Raw genomic sequence first — 23,406 nt, 5'->3', positions numbered from 1 at the left:
TGTTGGTGTACAGTGGGAACAAACTAAGACTGTGCACATCTGCATTTAATTTTACATTTTTATTGAGTCCTTGTGGCTCAAAGTACAAACTGTCCTCTTAAATCAGTTATGAATCTGTTTGATATTCTTCTCAGCGCAGAATTTTTTAATTGTCAGGGTAGCCACCAGTGAGAAGGTGGCAACCAGAGTGAGGAGAGTTCGCATGGCTTTGAACCAGTCGGGGTAGCCAGGCAGCAGGGTCAGGTCATAGTGAAGAGAGAGACCCAGTCCCATAAGAACTACCAGGGCTCCCTCTGCAATACTGTCCCTGCAGAGCAGTGCCAGCCAGGCCAGAAGTGAAGGCACCACACTGTTGCCCAAGTTCATCCAATCAGGCTGAGCAGGACTACCGGCAGGGATTGCGAACCCCCAGCGGGCACCTCCAAGGAAGGAGACTATAGAAGCTCCGTAGACCACTTGAGCATATGCCAGTTCAGGGTAAAAGGACTGTGTGGCAGCCATCAGGAGAGGTGCAGACAGGAAAGGCATGAGCCCAGAGAAACCGAGGTAAAGAGCTGGTTTGGGAGCCTGGGTGAGGGCCCTCAAACTGAAACCCTCTTTACTGTTGCTTTTCTCTGAGGTGCCTCGTGAATCACCGTGGCAGAGACGTGAGGCAGGCCAGCTCACGGGCCTGATGCTCAACAACCTGTTGATGGGAGTTCGTCTGAATGGCATTAACACTGAGGAGGATTGAGAGTGAAACCGCAGCTGAGCTTCTGTTGTGTAGTTTGGTGCTCTGGGTATCTGCTGAAGACATCTCCATACTGGAACCTGATAACATAATAATCATAGAAGTGCATAAACATCATGATTTCTTATTGTTAAATAATTCTTGCACATAGAGTAGCCTACTACTGTATTTATTAGTAAACACGTTGCAGTGATAAACAGTCAAATTTTCTATGTCTTACCCCGGAAAGTATGCGTCTTCCAGAAGCAAATCTAATCATTTTCAATCTGAAAAAGACACGTTATTTATAAGTAATAAAAGACTCCCCATAGCACAAGCACACTGGAGTTTTATCTAACAGCTAGCATAACATTATCTCAAACTGATGCAATACATTGCCATTTTACTGTAACAACCAATAAAACACAGAAGTTGCAGTTGCCTAAACGTTACCCTGTAAATGTTTGTCATGCAATGGTTCGCCACGGCCACTGCAGGCACAATTACACGGAGTTAGTGGTTACAAAGTTAACGTTAACTAGCTAAACTAAAGGTCGTTTGCAGGCTGCCTTTCTATCGGTGCTCGATTAAATGTCTGTCTCCCATAGACTGTATGGCTCCATAGATATGGTATGGCTCAAACTGAAGACTGGGTTCTGATATCGACTGGTTTGGCTGTGAGTGGCGGGGAAGGTATTAAGTTGTATTCAAGATGGAAAAATCCAACTAAACGTGCTACCAACACCGTGTTCTAGGAATATTTTTTGTAAATATCCAAAAAATAACATGTCATAATTTCAGACATGGACATGTTGTTTTATTTAAATAGAACATGATCTATAAAAGCTGACTGTTAAGCCTGTTCAACTTTAAAAACACTGTGGGCCCTCGTTAAGTTGCATAATCGCGACAGATCTTGAACGTAGCATCATTGAGGCTGAATCCCTCAGTGCAGCGCCTGTGGTAAGCCATCCGAAAACCCAAACAAACATCAATAGCGCATTAGTAAAGAAGTGAGTCGTTGCGAAAAAGTGCAATATTGTTAATGTATTCAGACTTTATATATATTTGAATCGTTATTTATCAGAGGCTATGTCTCTTAGGAGAAGGTACACGGTATCGTCTTGAAACACTGCAAGTTAGCTCGCTAGCTCTTAGCAAGCTGATGAATGTGTGCTGCCGCTGCTAAGGTAGCCATTTTGAAACTGTGTTGTTCCAACGAAGCCAGGTCTGTTTACCTCTATTGTATGTATGTGACGACTGCTTAAATAGGCTGTTCCAGTCCCAGTGAGCATATTTAAAACATGTTCACTTTGCTTAGTCCCCTCGTCATATTAATTCATTTCAACTACCTAGCAGGTTTCATTGGCTATCGTCACTTAACAGGTTGGGTAACGCCAGCTATTAGCTAACGAATGCTACGCTAACGTTAACCTTACTTAACTAAGCAGAGTTAGCTAGCAGCAGAGTTAGGACAGATCTGATAACGTTATTAGTTAGTGATTAGCATTGACTATTTAGCTAACACCGCGGTCGCGTTGCGTCTTAATTTATTTCTAAGCACTTTAATCCATAACATTACTCAGCTTGTTAGCTTGGTGAAACGTGCATGTAATGTCACTGTGTGTTGATTCGGTCTGCTGCAGTGGTTGTGGACATGTGGGTTTCCCACAGTGTATAATAATGTTAAACTGGGTATTTAACAAAAAGATTCAGGTCGTTTGTCCGAGTATTGTTTCACAGTGAAGTAACGTTGAATGTCTGTGCTGCACATTGTAGCCTGAGTCCGTGGCAAACTCATTGATGTTGAGCTGTTATGTAATAGTTCAGTGGGAATACGTTAACGAGACCATGGTAGCTCTGAGTTTGTGCATACAGGGATTCATTTTGTTTGAGGATTTAAGGTGTATTCTATTGCATCGTTGATTGTAAACCTCCGTTTTTATCCACACTCACTACCTGGCATGTTTAGATGCGCAGCAGTCTTTGGAGAAGTAGCGAGGAAGAACGTGTTAGTTATTTTTACACTGTTGTAAATATTTCATATACCAAAGCCGACACAGTTTTATCAAAGTCAGCTTTTCCGCATGGAATGGTTCTGAGAAAACGGAATCATGCCTTTTCTCTCATACCTCTCAAAATGTATTTGAAATGTCAAAAGCAGTTTTCTTTTAAGCCGTTGGTTGTCTCTTGAATCGTAAGCTATTTTGGGGTTTAATAACAGCATGCAGTGAGGATGAGCATCTTTCGTAATGTCTGACATACCCCTTTGCTATTTGCATTAACAGGTATCGAGGTATTAATGGAGATGTTGGCTTAAGCTTAATTTCTCTGTATTCTCAGTTGCCAGTTCAGTAGGCAAATCAAGTCTAATACAACAGCTCTGCACTAAAACTATTAACTATTTGTGACAGATAGTGATTGATTTAACTTAATGGTTATTTTGGGAGCTGTAGTTTGTGGTGCTTGTTAACATAATGTTGCTTTTTACTGGAAGTGATTTATTTTATTTTTGTTGTGTGTGGATATTTTGATCAATGATTTGTCCACCCCATTTGGGTTAACAAAAAATTGGAAACACGTCACAATAAAATTCGACAGCACCACCAACACAGCTTCCGAAAATAAGCATACAGTCGAATCACCACCTCTCTAAAACAGTATCAACAAAAACTGAATGTTCTAATTTTCATAAAGGTAGGATTTTTTGCAGGACTTGTGTATTCATTTGTATTATTTAAGCTAGGTGTACTGAATAAACTAGACATTGAATGTAAGCATTTGTGTTTTTTTTATTTTTTATTATTATTTTTTTTAACTGGAGCTTTGAGATGCTTTTTCTAAATTAAGGCTGTTTCTGTTTAATGCAGTTCCCGTGTGTTCCTCTACAGATACCAGTGAACCCTCAGCAAGAAAACTGCACTGCTGAAACCTCATTAAAGAAGGAAGGAAAGACCATCTTGACAAATTTCGCACACATGCTATTTTTCAACTGAGAAAAAGAAGTTGATTGAGCTGTCTTACGGATTTCTTTTTGGACAAGCTTGATTGTTGTCGAAGGACGAAGACCTTTTGACTTGTGGAAGATTTTTGTTTAGCTTTTGAGCTTGCATATCTATGAAATCAGAGCCATACCCTATATCTGCTTTATTCAGAAAGCCACAGATAATTAAATGGGCATCTTACAAATGTGATATTAAAACGTATAAAGATAAAAACGGCATTATAATGCATCATGCAGCAGCATCTCTGTTTCACTAACCAAAACTGAAAATGAAGGCAATGTAACATTGGGTTTTACTTCCTTCATTGTCATGTGACTTTGAACCTTTTGAGCATTATCTTTCTTCAAACTCAGACAGTCTTTTTCATCAGTTTAATGAGGTGAGCCGTAGTTCTCAGTGACCTCCATTGCCCATAAAAGACTGTCTCTGAACCTCTTTCTTTTCTGCATGCGTTTCCGAAAAACTTAAAATGATTCGGTAAAAGGTGAGTCGACGTAAAAACATACTGGCACGCAGTGTGGCAGGACAACACCTTCTGTCTTCCCTCATCTGCTGTCAAAGTGGAACTGCTACACAATCTGCTGTCCATGTTTGTCAGATCGATTCATTTAGCCATTCAGCATAAGGTCCAATCAGGTATTGAGTCTTACTCCTGACAATAAGAGCAAATGGCACAAATGAATTGGTGAAGGATTAAGTCTGCCTAGACTATTACCTGGACTGGAAACCGTAGCACTTACAATTCATTAGCGACGTGACCTGCAAAGGATCTGTTTGGGAATCCGGCTCAAGAAGGAGAATCGGTCCTTCACAGGCCTCTGTGCTTCTGATTTAAAATCTACTTCCTGCTTTGCCAGTTCTCTGGGTCATCATTCAAGATCATTCCTGCAACATTTTGACCCATCTCCCAGTGTTTCACCCTGGACGAAGCGCTCTGCCTCTGGGGAAAGGGGCTGCGCTTTCCTGGAGGAGGTGGAGAGAGGGTTGTCGGTGTGCTGCTCCTCGTCTGTCACTGCACACACTCTGTGATCAGTGCCAACAGGCCTGAGGAACCGAGCCCAGCCGGACCGAGAGAGGAGGCAGAGGACTTCAGAGCCACAGACTCTGGGGTAATGATAAAGTTTCACCTGACTGACTTGGCTCCATAGCCATGAAGTTAATTGCATTAGTGTGGTCCTTTTTACAAGTCATCTGTCAACATTTTGTGGGTAGCAGGTGTTGATTTTCCACCATGTACGCATAATGGTTTTGAAGTAAAATTAGAAAATTTAAGCATGACGAGTTATAGATTTAGCACATACACATGTTGTAAAATAATACTTGTATTATGCTGCAAAATATATTTTTCCATCCAGGTTGTTGACCAGTTATCAGCTTCACAGGCACAGCTGCAGCAAGTTGAGCTTTGTGGTTTTCTGCTAAGAATAATAATACATTTGATTTAAAGGCGCCTTTCTCTGCACTCAAGGACACCGTACAGGGATACACAAGACATTTAAAAGCAGCACAAAATAAAGAATACAACAATAGAAATAACAGAGTCTGAGCAATTGACATCAAGTGGAATAGGCATTTTTAAACAGATGTGTTTTGAGTTGCAATTTGAAATTGGGGAATGAATCGATGTCGAATAGGACTCTTGTTTGGCTCTTGAGGGAGACCTTAAGTGAATTTCTAAATAACTGCTGGTAGACAAAACACTTGAAGGAAATGACATAAAATCAAAAGATTCATGTTGGTGTAAAATGGAATTTGATCCATGTTTCTGGGCTTGAAATAGTTGAATCTGAATTTTTAAAAGATGTAATGCCTATTGTGCCATTTCTTTTGTTAGATCCTGGCCATGAGGTTTGATGCCTCGATCCACTGACCGGAAACACTGGACCTAAATGGCGCAGCATGACTTTGTCCCTGCCTGGCTTAACTTCTCCACGCCCCAGCCTGCCAAGGTTTGTGTGTGTGTGTACAGAATGTATTTGAGTGTGTGCTAGACACGGGGGAAATGGTACTTGAGATAGACAGTTTAAAATTATAACTGTCAGTGTAACTGCTATAACACCATTCACGCTGCCTGCGTCGACCGTCAGGCGGTGTGGTGAAAAGTTGAGACCGACTCAACTTCTGGAGAAACGCGACGTCACGCTGTGTCATGTAACCAGCAATCAAACTTGTCGGTTTTGAGGCGGTGTGAGAGTCCTGTACAGTAAACCTCACTGTCTCTATTGCTAAACCAAGAAAGTTTTTAAAACACTATCAAGGATAAAAAAAAAAAAAAGAAACCAAGCACTGAACTGGCCAGGAGTTTGTGTAAAAGCTGACCGTTTGCTGCAACAACAAAGCACAGTCCCTCTGTCTCTTTTTCTGTCTCCGTGAAATGAAGCTGCCTTCAAGTGTGGTCGGAAATGATATCTATAAAGGATCTGACAGAAAACGGTAATTGTAAAATATAAAGTGTACTTGTGCTACTTTTGGGGGGTTAAAAACACAACAGGACGTCACACAAATGGGACATTTCGCGACATTCCCACCGCTGCAAAACCCTGGGGGAAATTGCCGTGGGTGGGTGTGTGTGGGTGGTGACAAGTCACCCTCAGGGACTGCCAGTGTGGTCAGTACGTGGTTCAGCAGAGTTACCTAGACATTGCGTTCCTTCATATAAAAGACTGATGATGGAAGAAAATAAACAATTTAATTAACATAAATTGACAAGTCAACATACAGGTAGAGGATTTCATTGAGGGGGTTTTGTGATTTTTGCATCCAAACATTAATAAAGCTGCAGTTGCTTTAAAAAAAAAAAAAAAAAAAAAAGCTTGTTGGACGAATTGCAGGCCCTTGCTGTAGTTCAACAAAGAATCAGAAATCATAAACATTGATTAGACTGTTTACTGACCAGGTGGCCTATGGTCAAGTTGTCCCAGACTGTCTGGCTTACCACACACACTTTATTCTTACCCACAAAGGCCCCGATTGACTCCCAACAGGAGAAACGGCAATTCACAGAATATTTGGGCTGCAATTTAGGGGTCTGGAACCAAGCTCTATCTCAGATTGCATATTGTATGAAAAACAAAATATTCATCCAAAACTATAGCCTCTTGAAAGTAAAATTGAGGGTGGAAATTGCAAATGAAGGGTGAATGTTAAATGAACGATTTGATTGATTTGTGTACTTTTTTAAAAAGTGGGGCGGTCTGACTGTCCATCTGAGATTGTGAATGTGTTTCTCCTGTCCAGAGCTCAGTGTATCTGTGAGTCAGGAAGTTTCCCAGCTAAATGACCTGTCTGTCAAATCAAGAGTCAAGACTGAGAAACAAGTCCGCAGTCACTGTCCTGCTGACACGACTTTGCCTCAGTGTCATAGGTCTTCAGTTATTAGCCAGCATGCACTTGACAGGATAAGAGCTCTAGTTTATTCTCCTAGGTTTTTAGTGCTGTATTTTGTCAGTGGAAGTTTAAAAAAAAAAAAAAAAAAACTCCTTGAGATGATGCTTGCATAGGCTGTAGAACACTCTTATTTGATCTTTGAACCTCAGCTGATGACAAAGATATGATTCAGATGGAATTGAGCATTATGTAACACACAGCTGTGTCAGTGCAGTGACTTGAGGAGCTCTTCCATAGCAGCACATTTCTCAGGATAAAGCAATTTCAAGATTATTTTCTTGGACTATGGAGAGGACTTCTGCTAGTCTAAGTTTCTTCACAAGGACAAAGATATCGAGAGGGAACAAAAAGTCCTGAAAATGGTCTAAGGGCAATTGTTTATGTAGTTTTCTGTTCTTTTGTGTCATCAGTTTACCCTTGGAAGAGACACGTATGATTCTTTGTCCATCATCTTCGTATAGAGTCTACTTTGACTGACCTTTTCCCCTTTCTGTCCTCATCCAGTCCCCTGCTGCCAACCTTGAGAAACAAGGTGAGCCCCACCACCACAGAGACGGCAGAACCGCTGTAAGCCGCCGTCGCCACAACTCCTCTGATGGCTTCTTTAACAACGGCTCCCTGCGTGCTCCAGCAGGTAACCGTTCAGAACAGTTACCTGTAAACCCTGTCATTGTTATTGCGTAAGGGAAAGCAACTGTGAGAATATGAGCAAAAAGAACGAAACCATGATAGAGTTCAGTAACTGAATCTTCCGACACTGTAGTGCTGGTTCTAGCGTATCAACACAGTCCTGAGAAGAGGTCTAATAACTGGGCACAAAGAAGGTCTGCACACTGTTAGCCTCCATATAGTCTGGCTCGATGGGTGTACAGTGCTGGGATAAAGCCTGACATCAAGGATGTCCCTCCCCTTCCACTATCTCTGCCGTCTATTTTGCAAGGGCACTGTTGCTGCATCTGGGGCTTAGCGCTTCCCAGGCTAGTTGTGATTGGCTTAAAGAAATGCAAACCAGTGCCAGAGCAAATTGTTCCCTGTTTCAGAATAGATAAGTGGTGTGGCCAGACCCTGTCTATATCCACGACAGTCCACTTCCGGGATTGCTCAGGTGCTGGAAATTCCGCCGGATGTCTTTCATTTCGGCCAGATGTCCGTTACCTTCTGCTTTCTTTGTGTTGGCATTTTAAACTTTGGTCGATTTCTGAGGACTATGTTTAACTGCTCCTCAGATCTCTGCAGGGTAAATCCAGACTGCTAGCTAGACTCTCTGTCCAATCTGAGTTTTCTGTTGTGTGACTAAAACAACTTTTACAGGTACACATATTCCACCAAAACAAGTTCGTTCCCGAGGCTCCGACGATTGTGATCGGTTTAAAGACATTCAGATTTTCTCCCATCCTGGAATGCTGTGTGGACTAGCCAGACCCTCCTTTGCAGTGCTGTGGAGGAAGGTCTGGCAATGCGAGACTAGGCTCCAAATGAATAATTTATTTGTCTTTTACATAAAGGCAATGTTTCGATCTATAAGATCTTCCTCAGACCTCCTCTGTACCCTGCAGTTAAGTCTTTTTTTTTTTTTTTATTTTTTTGGTGTGTCTTGCACCTCAGTATTTTGCCTGGATGTATGCACACATGGTCTCTCTTCAAGAGGTCTAATCAGACAACCTACAACAGTGGGCCACGGGTGTGTAGGGGCTTTAAATTCAGTTTGCTATTCTTCAATCCAGATTAGATTTCAAGTGGCTTTACCCGAAATATGGAAAAAAACAGCGGGCTAGGATTGCCTTTACATGGCTTTCGCAGACTGTTCTCCAATACATGAAATACCCACGTTTTTTTCACGGCCACAAGCTCTAACATTCATGCGTGGCCGTACCGTCTTTCAAAACAAAGAACAGAGATGTCTGTTTACAACACACAGGTAGTGCAACTTTATTCTCTGCTCAGGATGCCATTACTATACAAAATCTTTACATGGCAAATATTTTTTTTGCTGCTGTAATAATGTTCTAAATGTCAAATACAGACCCTTTTTACTGTCATTCACACGTAACTACAAATGTGTCTCTGTTGGCCAGATCACAAATCTGATAAGTCTGTCTTGGTTTTCTACATGCAAATCAGGGTGAGCCTGCTCCAACGGTTGAGAGGGTGGTGGTAAGGCACCTGAAGCTGTTTGCTAAAAAAGCCAGAAGAAGAATGACTTGAGCACTTCAGTTACAACAATAACAGTTCAGCTTGCATTAGCTAACAACTATTTATAACCTAACACATGAGTGAATGTTATGAACTAGACAGAAGTTTTATCGGCTTCCCAGGCTCTAACCCGCTCCCTCACCCACACAGATCATTCAGTGGTTGAACCGATCAGGGATCAGAAACTTTACAGCAGCTTGGTGCACCTTGTATTTGATCGTATGTGTAGATAAATGTAAGTATGCTTTAATGAGCCAGAGAAAAACGGCTAATTTCAGACAGGTAATGGATGTCACAAGAAAATCAGACAGTTTACTCATGTTATTACAGGAGGAGTTAAGATGACCTATGCGACAGAGACAGATGCAGTTACACCTTTTCAGCATCTCGCTAGAATGCTTCTCAAACCACCTCCTGAGGTGGTTGATATTTAAGGACGGATACTAAAGTTGAACATTCAAGTTTTTTGTCAAAGCTTATTTTTATTAGGTTTTCAGGCAGGGTATGTTTCAAACATTAAATCACTTATGCCAAATTTGTAAAATAATTCTGCCGGACTTTCATTGGTTGATGTTGAAGATGACGGCAAGCGGCAAACCTTTACTGAAAGAGGCTCTTAGACAGTGCTCTGCTGATGTGTAAGCATGCAGTTCTTTGTGTGAACTAAAAACATATGGTGCCAGTTTTAAAATGCCAGTTCATTGTTGCTCATCTAGTCCTTTGTGAAATTTGATACTAACTAGTGCAGTGCCTGTTGAAAACGTGCCTGTTTGGAATGGGCAATTACTTGTCCTGTGGTATTGCTGTTTGTAGAATTCATCAAAACCAAAACCAAATAAAGTGTTCTGCATGTGGTGTCTGCTGATGTGCAGGTTACCTTCACCCAAACACGGACACACATATATATATACAGATACGTCTTGTTTTATAAAATAGATAGCCTGCCTATAACTGGCATCACGCTCTGTCTGCTTTGCATGTGTGGGATTCTGAAACGTCCTTAAATTAGGAAATTCAAAGTCAAAGACAGTCCAAAGTAGTGCAACTTTGCACATTTTTGTGGGTCTGAGGTGTGTCACATTTTAGCTGCCAAAGCTCTGCTGCTCTCTGTCTCTCAGTGTGAGAGGGGGAGTGGCCAGCGGCAAAAGCCAATGTGTGCTTCTTTTACCTATATATTTACGATATCTTTTGCATTTCTAATCCATATAACGTCAAAATTGGCACTGCACTTATTTGTGCCCGTAGCAAGACACCTGTCAAGTTTGAAATCCATCGGACTGTTTGAGAGATATGCGACACACACACACACAGAGAGAGAGAGAGAAAAGGCGTTCCTGCAATTTATAGATAGATGATCCACCGACCTGCTGTGTTTTAGTGAAATCTCACGTTTCCATTCAGTTATGTTTTTGTTTCAGTTTCTGCAGCGTTGTTCTGGATGAATGATTTTGTTGTACCACCAGGATGCATTCAAGTGCAATGGCAAATTTCAATCCTGTGTCCAAGCAGTAACCTTGAGCCAGATAAGCATCCCGTTTGACAGGTTCTTCGCCCGTTCCTCCTACAGCCCCGGGGCTGTCTCACCGTTGTCCTTCACTTTGCCTTGACTCACATTTTGCGCTGCCCTCGGCTCTGGAAAGCAGAAAGGCCGCTTTGTGTGTCTACTTGATTTTGGCGTGCGGTGCCAGTCAGACATGTTGAAAGAAATCTGAAATGTCTCTTCTAGTAATTTGGACACAAGTTGTTTTTTGATGTTATTTCAGAAAGGGAAACCATACCGATCTATCCGTCAAAGCCACGTATTATTGGTTTTCAGCTATTGGTAAAGCATAATGATATAATTCTTATATACGTTATCTATATTTATATATTTATATAAATGTTTTCTCTCTTGAGGTGATGGATGGCAGCAGCCCTCTCTGCTTCTGAGGCATGACTCAGTGGACTCGGGGGTGGCCAAAGGAGGACATGGTGGGCTGGCAGGGGGCTCCTGTTGGAAGGAAACGCCCAGCTGGCACGGAGCGCCGCGGGGTGCCCAGGACGGCCACCACCACCACCAGGGACGCCACCCCAAACGGGTAGGAGTCGACAGGGACAGGCAGACGGGGCACCGGCAGCGCAATGGTAACTTTCATCCCCGCAAGGGCACCTCGTACCAGGACAAGTTCCCCAAAGAGGAACGCAAAGACGGCAAGGACGATAAGCTGAAGTTCGTGGAAGAGGACTTTGTGAGTAGATTCACTGGGTTTTCCTAAACATGCTACTGAGCTTTACATAGTTCTTTATGACAAAGTAGGGCTGTGCAATTAACCGTAATTTTCATCACGATTTCGGCTCCTCATGGTCACAAGAACAGAGTAATCAAAAAAAAAATGATTATTTTGCACATTGCATTTTGCAAGTAAACTCTTATTTTGTCTTGTGTTCTGAACGGAAAAAAGATATTTAAAAGTATGAAGGGAAATTTCACAGTTCAAGGTGTTTTCACTTTTGATTTGTTTCACTGTTTGTTTTTTTTATGTTTTTTTTTTAAGTTGAATAATTGCAACATCTTACCAAAAATCACTGAGTTAATCGTGTTAAATAATCGTGATTTCAATATTGACCAAAATAATGGTGATTATAATATTTTTCCAGAATTGAGCAGCCCAATGACAGAGCTCTGTTGAAAGCTAAAATACTTTGAGTCAGTGGCAAAGCTGTTTGGATCGTTTTGATAAAGAGAGTTCAGAATGCAGTCAGCTCTGGATCTAGACTGTATTTTAAGGCATATTGTGGTTGTTGGTCACACTGCACCTGACCTTAAAACTATTGCCGGAACATTTTCAATTTCTGTTTTCTCCCCATATTTACCTTCTGATACAAAATGTAAATATTATTAGTATTATGCATCACCAGAGTTTCCCTCCACTGACCCATCAGGCTTAATCCCGTCAGCAACAACATGCTCAAATTCTTGGATGTTAACATAACTTGAAAATACAAAATTGGAATGCCAAGGTATTTAATGCAGATGTCCTATCTTTTTAGCCTTCCCTCAACCCTGAAACAACTGGAAAGCCTGGGACTCAGATGCGAGCAGTGGCTCCCCATGCTGGAGTGTGGGGTAAGAGCTCCCAGTCCACATTGGATTTCAATTCGTGAATAAGCTCTGTTTCTCATCCGCAACTTTGTAATATTTTATCACTCATCATATTATGATTTATTTTTTTATTCACACATAATAGAAATGCACTCCTGCACCATTTTTAATTTTTTTATTTATGCTGCTAAAACTCTATATATCCTACCTCAATCAGTGCTCTGTTGCAAGTCTACTTATGCCCTGTCTTTTGTTGTCTGTCCTGTCCCTTGTCTGTCTTAAATGCTCTACTTTAAGTAGTAATTGCACTTTATGTAAAGTCTGTAATGTCTGTGCACTCTCGAATGTCGCTCATATATAATGTGGTTTTTATATAATGTTGTTTTCATATATTTTAAATGTGTAACACCACTTGATCCATGGTGAAACGTTTTTCGTTTCACTATATGCGGCGTATTTGGTTGAAATGACAACAAAACCCACTTGACTTGATGTTCCAGAAAACCCCCCTAATGGCAAACAGATGGTGTCCAAAATGCTGGTTATCAAGAAGGTTTCCAAGGAGGACCCCAGCACAGCCTTCTCTGCGGGGTTTGCCACTGCTGGCAACTTGTCCACCAACGGCAGCAAAGCTCCCATTGCAGGCTCCAGCATCTACAAGAACCTGGTCCCAAAGCCTGCTGTGGCCCCCACCAAAGTACGACATGTGTCACATAATGTCAACAATACCAGTTATGTAGGTGCTATGCTCTGATGGAGGCAGACTCTCTTTTTGTGACTGAGACTCATTATATGTCCTCCCCCCCTCCAGAGCACCCAGTGGAAATCCGGTGGTAGAGAGATCACGAAATCTGGCCTTCACATGCCAGGCCGAGATTCAGTCTTCACCAGTCCCGTCTCTGCAGCCAAACCCAGCACCCCAGTCAGTGCACCACAGCACAACACCCCGAAAGAGGTGAGGACGGTAGGAAAAAGACGAATAAGTAACATCATGTCACGACATTTTGGGATTTTCCAGTGTAGCAGTCTGTGTCGAGCTCGTATGGCTGCATGCGTGTGAGTAAATCACAGGTTTTATCTCAGCATAGTAATTATGTGTTAGTGTGGTTTGTGACTGAGATGCTTACTCACATGTGCACATGAAATTTCCCTTTGCAGCAGTATATGTGCAGTAGAAACTGTAATGTTCAAAAACATCAGAAAGTAACACTGCCTGCAACTGCTGCAAATGCTACAATTTGATCCAATATGTTTGTATAACTGCATACATTCGTTGTATGCAGTTACTGGCCAAATAGATTTCATAGCTGATAAATTGGTCTCTCTGTTGGGGGGGGGGGGAATTATGTTAACTCACTTTTTTTCTTTTATGGCTTCTTCTTCCGCTCCCTCTCTCCCTTCCTGTGGCACCGTCACACCTCCAGCACCCTTCCAGCACGACTCCTCCCATAGACATTGCCCCGTCGAGGCTGAAGCTGATGCGGCGTGGTCCGGACCGTAAGAGTGAGTTCCTGCGAGCTCTGAAGGACGAGGGCACTGGAGAGCTGACGACGAGCAGCAGCCCAGGAACATCGGGAGAGGTAGGCAGCAGTTTGGCCTCATTTTAATTATGGTTTCATAGCTTATCGCACAGCACAGCAGTTACAGGTAATGACGGAGATAAAAAAAAAGATTCTCCATAATGTGGAGTGCTGTCGCATGATAGACTGTCACATTGTGACCTATTAATGGTTCGCAAGTCCAATTCCATTGTTGAGTTTTGTAATGTCCCAGACGAGAGTCATCCTTTTTGTCTGCATATAAAGGACAGTTGGTACAGGAAATTCAGAAAGTCAAGTGCTAAAAATTCCAAAAGAAATAGACATTTTGGCTTTGTTGTATCCGTTTTCCTCACTTTTGACTGTCAGAATATTTTTTTTTGTTTTTTCTTTTTTTTTAAGTGGGTTGTCTTGCTGTGTGAATATTCTCAGGGTGAAAGCAGCACCCCAGAGCCCAAAGCCTACAGCGAGGAAGTCTGCCACGAGAATGGTCTGTCCTACTCCCTCAGTGACTCGGACACCGACCACCTGTCCAGCTCCCTGGAGGCAGAGCACAGGTAGGACACCGCTGACAGCCTTGTTCTCACTCTCTAACTCACACTCTCTCACTCACACTCTCTCACTCACTCTCTAACTCACACTCTCAACTAAGCAGAAAATGTCTATCCTTTTGTAGGTTGCTGAAGGCCATGGGTTGGCAGGAGTACCCAGAAAATGATGACAACTTCCTGCCTCTGACGGAGGACGAGCTGCGAGAGTTCCAGACTAAAACTGAACAGGTGAGCGCTCGGTGAAACGGCTAGTGTCCGTTTTTGGTAATTCATCTTTTATGTTATTGACACACTATTGTCTGTGTCCTTTGACCAGCTGAAGAGGAACGGCATGCAGAGGAATGGGGCTCTCCCGAGGGCGCGGGGTGTCACCCTCCACTTCACCCCCTGGAGGAGTGTGGCGGAGGCGAACGTCGAGGAGGGCTCGGAGTCCGAAACCAGTAGCAGCAGCCAGACCTCTGACGACGACGACTGCATCAAATCCTAACGTGGCTTTATGGAACAAAAAACGACACAACAGCCAACACAACATCCCAGCAAGCAACCCCCACCCCCCCTCTTTCTCTCTCATCTTTGTTTTTAGAGCACCATTTTGAATTTCTTTTGTTTTGATTTTTGTTGTTGTCATTCTTGCACAAGGGAAAAAACAATCATATCCCAGTGAAGGGGGAGATACCTGCTCCGCCAGACGTCGTTTTCCCTGCGTTTCCTCCTTCACTGCAGTCCCTGCCCTCTTTGACCCCTCTCCCCCTCCTTCCTTTTTCTTCTTCGCTTTGTGGAACTGACGTGTTCATCAAGAAAAGAAGGGCAATGAATGCACACTTGATTCTGCTTTAAACAGACTAACTCATTTCATTGATGATGCTGATGACACACTATTAATGATATTAATAAAAATTGGTTCCTGACAAGCTGATATGTTTCAATATGAATCTGGCTTCTGTGGTGTTTGAGTCGACATGTAATTTACTATGTATAGAACGGTTTTAAAATTCCACATTGACCCCACGCCGCCTTGTAGGCAAATTCTTGACTCTTATCAGCCTGAGTGACGATAATGAATTTTCACTAAAATGCAGCACTTTATACAGATGTTTCTGTTCTCTCCTGCCAAGAACAACAAATGCAGCTATAGTTTCCCACTCAAATCTTTATTAGTGCTGAATAGAACTGGTGTCTGTTTCGACTTGCTGTGAGGGGGGGGATTGTAGTTCTAAAGAGACATTTGTCTTACTTTTGGAATTAAGTCAGTTATTTAAAATATCAAGCAAAATGTATTAAATTGGGTTTTAAATTAAATGTTTTAAAGGTAAGGAGGCAATGCAATGCTGATTTTCAGCTATTGCTGTTTTTTTCAATTTAAAAATCTTATGGTGTCAAGATAAAAACAAATTTTAGAAATGGTAAGTTTTTAATGAAATATGTGTACATTGTTACCCATTGTGCCTTCTAAACAGACATTTTGACTTGTCATAGCAGCAAAAGCTTGTTACTTATACAGTTAACACTGGCTTAATTCCATGTAGTGTACAGTGTCTTGGTACACCAGCATGTACAATACAGGGCCCTGAGTAGAATTATCTACACGGTACCTTTCATTCTATGACAAGTTGAGATGCCTGCTGTAAGGTTTAGCTCTGAAAAGATTTTGTCTAGTTCTTGAAGCATACAAATACTTTTTCATTGTCCCAAGGTTGATACAGCAAAGAAACAAAACATGTCTATCAACACTAACATTACAAGTAAAATGTTTTCTCATTACTCTGCTTGTTTTACCAACAAGTTGATCCCAGACAGACTACAGATGCAAGTTAGCCTAAACCTAACTCTGGTGCAATGCATTAAATGATTACATGTTTAAATTGCAAGCTGTCCCTTACAAATAAATTGAAATCCTTGAAAAAAGTGTCAAAGTATGACAAAGCAGAAGTTGACCTTTCTCCACAGCAGACAAATCTGGTTTGCCATTGAAGGAGTACAGGTGTAATCAACCTGAATCAAAAAAGGCTGCTTTCCATTTAGAGTTGGTTCCAAGGCCCTGCTTACAGTATGTGCATGCTGGTTCAATGGGATGCTGACATTCCAACCATGCCATTGCTGTGCTTTAACAAATCAAATATCTATTTTGAATAACAAAAAGGAAAACAAGTCAGTCAACACCATTTCACAAATCTAACCCCCACATATACGTATCGACCCGTGATAACAGTATTGCAAGTAGTCCGCTTTAAACAATGCAATAAGGCAAATTCATTTTAATGAATCAGACAAGGTTTGTAGTTCAGAGTTACTGTTGAGAATAGTTGGCACTCCCATTACTCTGGGTGATATGCTAAAGCTGCACAGTGAAGTGAGGTCCAGCTAAAGTACTGTACTACCTGTATGAGGTTTTGGTCAGTTCATGGCCTCCACTAAATGACAATTGTGTAATTTGTGTAGGACTACTCAGCTGTTGTCAGTGTGCAATTATGTGGCCTAAGCATACAATACATCATTGCAGCTACTGTGAGCAATTCCTTCATATAAGAGTTTGATCAAACAAGGTTTATCAAATAATGTTCTTTATTAAATTTTATAGGTTACACATGTGAATAAAGACTAACATCACAACAGGTATAGAAAAAGATACACATAGCAAACAAGTGTAGTGACAGTAAGGGCTCGGCCTGTTGGCGAATCTCTTCTTTGGTGGAGGCAAAAACCAGGAGGAGTCCAGCTTCACTGACTGGAGAGGAAGAGGACTTTGAGTTAGACTCAACTGCAGAAAACACTGTACACTAAAACCCTGATTCATCATGCCCTGGAGTTTCAGCAATCAGCTTTCTAGCACTTGTTCTGAGCTATAAATGGTTAAAGCAGCATGAAAGACTATTGTGGCCAAGTCGGCGCCGTGACAATGTCCGCTAACACTGCGTCAATGAGTCTTACCTTTTGACTTCCGTACTGTCGGTGTGTCCATTAGTGTCTCCGTTGGCTTTGTGAACAGCGTTAGTCTGACCGTCATTCTGCTTCACCTTCTTAACGCCCTCCTTCACTGGACTCTCCTCTGGTTTCCTCTGAAATGTAGACCGGTTTGCTCAAAGTAAACAATACTGCTGTGCAACAGAACTGTGCTTTTTTTATTTAAGATTCCAACAAGACATCTAGCTCCCTGACCTTCTTCCTGACCAGGTGGGAGATGTTAGAGACTGGAGCTGTAGAGGCGTGTTCGTTGGTAGAGCTGACTTCATTGGTTGACGTGCTGTTAATCTAGGTAGAGGACAGACCGCTTCATGTCAGTACAAAGCAAGAGTGAAAAATAATTAAGCCAACCAAATCACTTGACAGACACACACACACACACACACACACACACACACACACACACACACACACACACACACACACACACACACACACAAAAAAAAAAAAAAAAAAAAAAAAAAAAAAAAAAAAAAACACACACACACATTACCTTTGAGCTGGATGAGGAGTCTCCATTCTGCACAGTGGAGCCAGGGAATGCAGAGGAAGTAGAGCCTCCATCCTGACAGGTAAATTAAAATCAAGCTTTTATACAGTTGCTATTGTCTGGTTAACCTGTGAGTCTCAAATGAGGTCTAAAGTTTGAGTTGAATACATACTATGTGGATCTTATATACAAGAAGGGATGACAAAAAAAAAAAAAAAACACCAATGATTTCTCTCCTTGGGGCTGACACATGACAGCCCTAGTGCCAAGTTCTTGAACACCACCAGTTGAGACCTTGGTGTAAAGACTGTCAGCCACAGCAGAGAGAGTGGCAGTGAGCAATAAAACGGGCTCTTTCCCAATATCATCCACTACATTTGCCTCCCATTATTTTGTGGCCATAGCATGTATGCAAATTTGGCTGACTAATCCCACAATGGAATTTTGTGCATTTGATAGATGCGAACACAAAACGATTAATAAATGTCCAAAATGCCTCTATTGATTATGTAGTGACCTCACAAACCACGCCTCTACATCATAATTAAAGCAAGCCCATCCCTAACTCACCAGTGCACCTTTCAGACTCTCTGTGGCATCCTCCACCTTGTCCTGGATCTCTGGCAGCAGAGCCTTCAGCTCCTCCATCTCCTTCCTCTCATCTGGCAGCGCCTCGGGGCCCTCGGCCTTGTCGAGCAGCTCCTGCAGTTTGTCTGCCAGACAGGGTGGGAATGTTAGCATACAAACAACTTCAAGGCACTGATCCTATCTGTTGCTACATTGGAAGTGTGGAAGCCATCCCCGCTTACCCAGCCTGCTCTTGATGACAGAGATGGAGCTCTGCAGCTCCTCGATGGCCTGGCTGTACTGGAGATCCAAGCTGTAGGTCAGACCTAGCTGGTAGTGAGTCTCAGCAAGCAGACGGCTGTCTGAGTCCAGGTGCTTCACCTGCAGCTTCAGACACTCCTGGAAATCCTCCAACGCCTGGGTGTAATTTCCTGGAAGAGAGAGGCGGCAACTTCTCAACAAGGAAATAAGGGCAAGTTCAGGTGGAAAACGTGTTTGAGTTGTGTCCGTTTTGCTAAGTTAATCTGTCTGAAGGAAGAATTTAGGGTCCCCCCCCCAAAAAAAAGTGTTCATTGAATCAGCTGTTAAATATAATTTAGTGGGGTAAAAATCCATAGGATGTATGCTTTAATATGTACATTCTAGCTAAGCACATGTACACCCTGTACAATTTCAGCCAGTGGTCAATATAGTGAAAATGCCAGTCACTGTTCCCCAGGCAATTTCTATAAAAACTGCTTTTTGTGCGTCCAGTTATTGAATTTACGATATAAAAGAGAAAAATCAGCAAATCCTCACGTAATGGCTAGAACCAGCAAATGTTTGGCATTTTTCTGTCGATCAGAAATATTTTCAGCCCTACAAAACTCAACCGATTCCACCTCAAGCTGCCCCTTGGACATGTATTAGGGGTCACAACAATAAAGTGGACAAAGCTGGAGATTCATGGAGTGATTTGTTAGTACCTGATTCAGAAGAAACTTCGCCCAGTTTCAAGTGAGTCTGGGCTGCCATGAGTTGATCCTCCTTAGCCTCTTTCCTTTAAAAAAATAAATAAGGAAATGAAAAACCAGTCACCATCAAATTCAGAGCCTCGCAATAATGGATCGGTACACAAGCGGTGTTTCCATTACCTTTTGTAGATGACTTTAGCTACTTCCAACATCTCCCAGGCGAGCTGCAGGTTTCCCACCTCCTCTTCGTCATCACTGTCCTGAAACACATGAACAGATATTTAAAAATAAAAAAAACAGACTTCAGTCACATGTTCAGCCGAGCCACTCTGAGGTGTACTTGAGCTGGTTGGGTCAAGTACCTTCTCAGCAGCGCCATCTCCTTGCTCTTCTGCATCGCCCTCCATTTCTACATCACAGTCTTCTTCCTCTTCTTCCTCCTCCTCCTCATCTGAAACATCAGTGTTTAGATAAATTAGTCAACATTACAACCATCAGAAAGCTTTCTGCAATCAAGGTATGTAGTTAAACTGAAAAAAAATAAAAACTCACCTTCTGTTTTCTCTTCCTTATCTCCCGATTCTTTCTGGGCTTCCTTGTCATTTTCTACCTCGTCTTTACTTTCATCAGATTTGCTTCCATTAACCTCGCTGTTCTTTTTCTCATCTTTTTTACTGGCATGCTGCTCATCACAACTCTCAGCCTTTACTACGTCACGCTTCTCTTGGTCTTCAGCCTTATTCCCTTTGTCTTCAGCCTTATTCCCTTTGTCTTCAGCCTTATTCCCTTTGTCTTCAGCCTTATTCCCTTCGTCTTCAGCCTTATTCCCTTCGTCTTCAGCCTTATTCCCTTCGTCTTCAGCCTTATTCCCTTCAACCTTGTCAGAGTCTTCATTTTTTTTCTCTGCCATGGCATCATACACCTGAACTCTCAGCTCATCTCTAGTCTTTTCTGTTGAAGTTAGAGAGGACAGTTAGGATGAGCAGTGTAAACAGCTTCCATCATAAAAATCACTAGTCAACCAGCACAAAAATAAGCCAAAATAGAAAGACGCAAATGACCGGTTTATTAATGTTATATTATTCGCTCACCATCAATGTTTTCTGTGCTGTCAACGTTTGAGTCCTTGGGTTTTTCTTCATCCTCATCCTCCGGTACTCCTTCCAGAGCATTACCTAGGACAGAGTTCTCCATCCTACAACAATGATGTCAGTTAGGTCTGCATTTTCACAAGTTTCTTAAATGACAAAATAGACACATAAATCCTAGCACAAGCCTAAAGTAGGCTATAATCCTATTCCTATAGGAATTGACTCAAGACTGATGAGTTTACCGTGCCAAATCCAGCAGCGCTTTACCACACCAGAAGAAAGCCTCTCCACACTCATCTGCTGTGTCTCCATACTTTTTAGCTCTGAAATAAAATAAATTAAGATGCAATGTCAGATTATAAATAAGTATAAAAGCACACAGGGCAGCCACACTGTTCTTTGCACATATGCAAAACACAGCTGCATATTGTTCTCCTTAATTTGCATAATACACCTTGAACTTCCATTACAAACAGCAGGAAATGCTCAAAGTTCTGTAGTTACAGGCCCAGATGTAACAAGACTCATACAAGTTAGTGAATAAAGTTTGAATCTATGTAATTACTATGTTTAATCCTTAGTAGTTTGTGTGTAACACTGACTTCTCCATGATATATTTACATAGACAGATAACTTTGGTGGCCAGGTTGGTTCAGTGGGAAGAGCAGGCGCACATATACTGAGAGACTTATGCTCAAGGTAGAGGTCCAGGGTTCGAGTCCGACCTGTGACGATTTCCTGCATGTGTTCCCCTCTCTCTTCCCCTTTCCTCACCTAGATGTCCTATTGATTAAAGGCGGAAAAGCCCCCCCAAAAAATAGACAACTTTGCATCCAATTAGACCTGCTATAGAGCTACCTTCTCCTGATTACAGACTAATAATAATGTTCTCCCCAAATTAATCTGCACACCTGTGAAAAAAAATCAACCTGCAACTGCAAACACCGTGTGCCTCATTGTTTTTGATCAATTCCACTTACTCAGTTTTACTTTAAGGATTAATATTGGGGCTTGACATAACTTGTGTTAATTAGTTTACACATTTTCATGTTCATACAAGCTTTAAAGATATCTTGAAATGCTGACTTTTATCTGGTTGTTTAAAGTAGTTGAAAGCCCTTTAGCTGCAGCGGTTTGACGCTTCAGTAGTTACGGTTGTCTGATAACTTAAGCTAACTCACAGCATGCCGCAGGCCTCCTGCAGGGCGCTCACTGCCTCCACCACCTTCCCCATCACCAGGTGCTTCTTGCCCGTGCCGATTAGTTTGTTGGCCTCCTCCATGTTAGCTAAACTGGACACAAAGAAAACGACTTATCAACTTGACATTACAAACCAAAAGCCGAACACATACACAAGTTGGGCCCGTACATATTTAGTCTGTGTGAAAGTACAGCAAGTCTTACACTGACAAATGACATACCTTGTCCGAGAAATGACGACCGAAACGTTGATTTGTGTCTTACGTCGTCCCTCCTGCCTCTCAGAGTGTGTCAGTGACTGCTCCGTTGTTTCAATTTGGCGCGAAATGTTCTTACCCCTTCCGGTTAATTTCCGGGTTTATAAACCAGCGCGGGATCATTCTTAAAGGCACAGAGCAAATGTAGCCTATGACGAGATGATATCAAGTGCTTCCACTGCTTGTATACTCTTTGCTGCTACTACTACTACTATTAATATTATGGAGTCCCAGAGTGTTCAATATGACATTTTAAAATACTCATATCATTTGAATACGAAAAAATACGGTACAATGCAACACAAAGTGGGATCATTCTTAAAGGCACAGAGCAAATGTAGACTCTGCCAAGATATCAAGTGCTCCCACTGCTTGTAGGCCTATAATCTTTGCTACTGCTACTACTATGGAGATCAAGAGTGTAAGTAAATATGTGTAATATGTAAATATGACGTTATGAAATACTCACATCATATAATGAAGAAAAAATACAGTATAATGCAACAAAAAGTGAGATAATGCATGTTTAAAAGCTCAGCCCATTATAATGACATGTTATTTAATTCTGCTTTTTTTCAAGATAAAAGTTTGTTACAGTTCATTTTATTTTCATTCCAGTTTTTCAAAATGTATTTATTTTTGTCAGTTAAATTAGCTATTGCGCTGAATGGGCAGACCTGCAAAAATCTGTTATTGTGAAATAAGTAAGGTGTGTGTGTGTGTGTGTGTGTGTGTGTGTGTGTGTGTGTGTGTGTGTGTGTGTGTGTGTGTGTGTGTGTGTGTGTGTGTGTGTGACTACTGTAAAAAAGAAGAAAAAAAAATGCCACATACTGAGTGCTGCTGTCATGTCATGCTGTGAGGGATTGCCCAGCTCATAAGCTCCTCCTGCTGGCTCCACTCCACTCTCTGCCTCCTTCGTCAATACAAGTCTGGACCTGGCATCCAATCAACCTCACACTGAGACAATCCCACTTATCCCTCCTCAGACTGTCATAATTAAAGACAACAGCTATAATTTCACAGTAAAATCTACCAAGACAACACACCACAGCTCGTTTAACTCACATTTCTTTTAATCAGAGGCAGTTTGAGTGGAAATATTCTCGGGGGAATTTATTTTAGGTAAAAGCTATATTGCAGAAGATTAAAGGTAAAGAGGACAGGAGTTTATTTTTATCTTTAAAGGTTCAGTCACGTATTGGCTTTCTTGCAGAGATGAGGAGATTATACCACGCTCATGTTTGTCTGTTATAGCTTATTTCAGACTGGAAACATGGGCAAACTGCTAGTTTGGCCGAAGGTAACAAAATGTGTACAACTTAAACAAAAGAGATATAATGTGTTTGAACTTTAAAGGTACATGCTGGTAGGCGAATTTTGTTACCTTTGGACAGAGCCAGGCTAGCTGTAATTTTTCTTTTC

At 41.8% G+C, this 23,406-nt stretch overlaps 3 protein-coding genes across 14 annotated transcripts; 1 reads left to right on the top strand and 2 right to left on the bottom strand.

Annotated features, from left to right (window-relative positions):
- Positions 1 to 24: 24 nt before the first annotated feature.
- Positions 25 to 1,333, bottom strand: LOC120567645 (transmembrane protein 69-like). Its single transcript, XM_039814578.1, has 3 exons — positions 1,163 to 1,333; positions 951 to 996; positions 25 to 810 (listed from the first exon to the last, which is right to left on the bottom strand). The coding sequence occupies exons 2-3, from the start codon at positions 987 to 989 to the stop codon at positions 103 to 105; spliced, it is 747 nt and encodes a 248-aa protein (XP_039670512.1). The 5' UTR covers positions 990 to 996; positions 1,163 to 1,333; the 3' UTR covers positions 25 to 102.
- Positions 1,334 to 1,515: 182 nt separating this feature from the next.
- Positions 1,516 to 15,397, top strand: gpbp1l1 (GC-rich promoter binding protein 1-like 1). Of its 8 annotated transcripts, none has more exons than XM_039814570.1 (12): positions 1,516 to 1,672; positions 3,601 to 4,823; positions 5,549 to 5,663; positions 7,606 to 7,735; positions 11,191 to 11,522; positions 12,325 to 12,400; positions 12,877 to 13,073; positions 13,188 to 13,340; positions 13,801 to 13,956; positions 14,317 to 14,471; positions 14,591 to 14,693; positions 14,782 to 15,397. In XM_039814570.1, the coding sequence occupies exons 3-12, from the start codon at positions 5,604 to 5,606 to the stop codon at positions 14,950 to 14,952; spliced, it is 1,533 nt and encodes a 510-aa protein (XP_039670504.1). In that variant the 5' UTR covers positions 1,516 to 1,672; positions 3,601 to 4,823; positions 5,549 to 5,603; the 3' UTR covers positions 14,953 to 15,397. The 8 variants fall into 8 exon arrangements, with proteins under 8 accessions (XP_039670504.1, XP_039670503.1, XP_039670509.1 ...); XM_039814569.1 differs by having other exon boundaries at positions 1,601 to 1,722; XM_039814575.1 differs by having other exon boundaries at positions 1,602 to 1,722; positions 13,188 to 13,331.
- A 1,612-nt stretch (positions 15,398 to 17,009) lies between these two features.
- LOC120567643 (histone-binding protein N1/N2-like) lies at positions 17,010 to 22,084 on the bottom strand. 5 transcript variants are annotated; one of them, XM_039814567.1, is made up of 15 exons: positions 21,949 to 22,084; positions 21,709 to 21,819; positions 20,770 to 20,850; positions 20,528 to 20,631; positions 20,299 to 20,387; positions 19,989 to 20,256; positions 19,799 to 19,887; positions 19,617 to 19,696; positions 19,449 to 19,522; positions 18,726 to 18,914; positions 18,487 to 18,629; positions 17,920 to 17,991; positions 17,622 to 17,714; positions 17,394 to 17,521; positions 17,010 to 17,190 (listed from the first exon to the last, which is right to left on the bottom strand). In XM_039814567.1, exons 2-15 carry the CDS (start codon positions 21,807 to 21,809, stop codon positions 17,184 to 17,186), a joined length of 1,518 nt encoding a protein of 505 aa, XP_039670501.1. In that variant the 5' UTR covers positions 21,810 to 21,819; positions 21,949 to 22,084; the 3' UTR covers positions 17,010 to 17,183. The 5 variants fall into 5 exon arrangements, with proteins under 5 accessions (XP_039670501.1, XP_039670498.1, XP_039670500.1 ...); XM_039814564.1 differs by having other exon boundaries at positions 19,989 to 20,387; positions 21,949 to 22,083; XM_039814566.1 differs by having other exon boundaries at positions 19,799 to 19,869; positions 19,989 to 20,387; positions 21,949 to 22,083.
- Positions 22,085 to 23,406: the final 1,322 nt, after the last annotated feature.

This window comes from Perca fluviatilis, chromosome 11 (genome assembly GCF_010015445.1).
Source record: "Perca fluviatilis chromosome 11, GENO_Pfluv_1.0, whole genome shotgun sequence".
In the NCBI taxonomy this organism is placed as follows: Eukaryota; Metazoa; Chordata; class Actinopteri; order Perciformes; family Percidae; genus Perca; species Perca fluviatilis.
The sequence above is the reverse complement of the archived record's forward strand: the minus strand, read 5'-3'. Positions and strand labels throughout refer to the sequence as shown.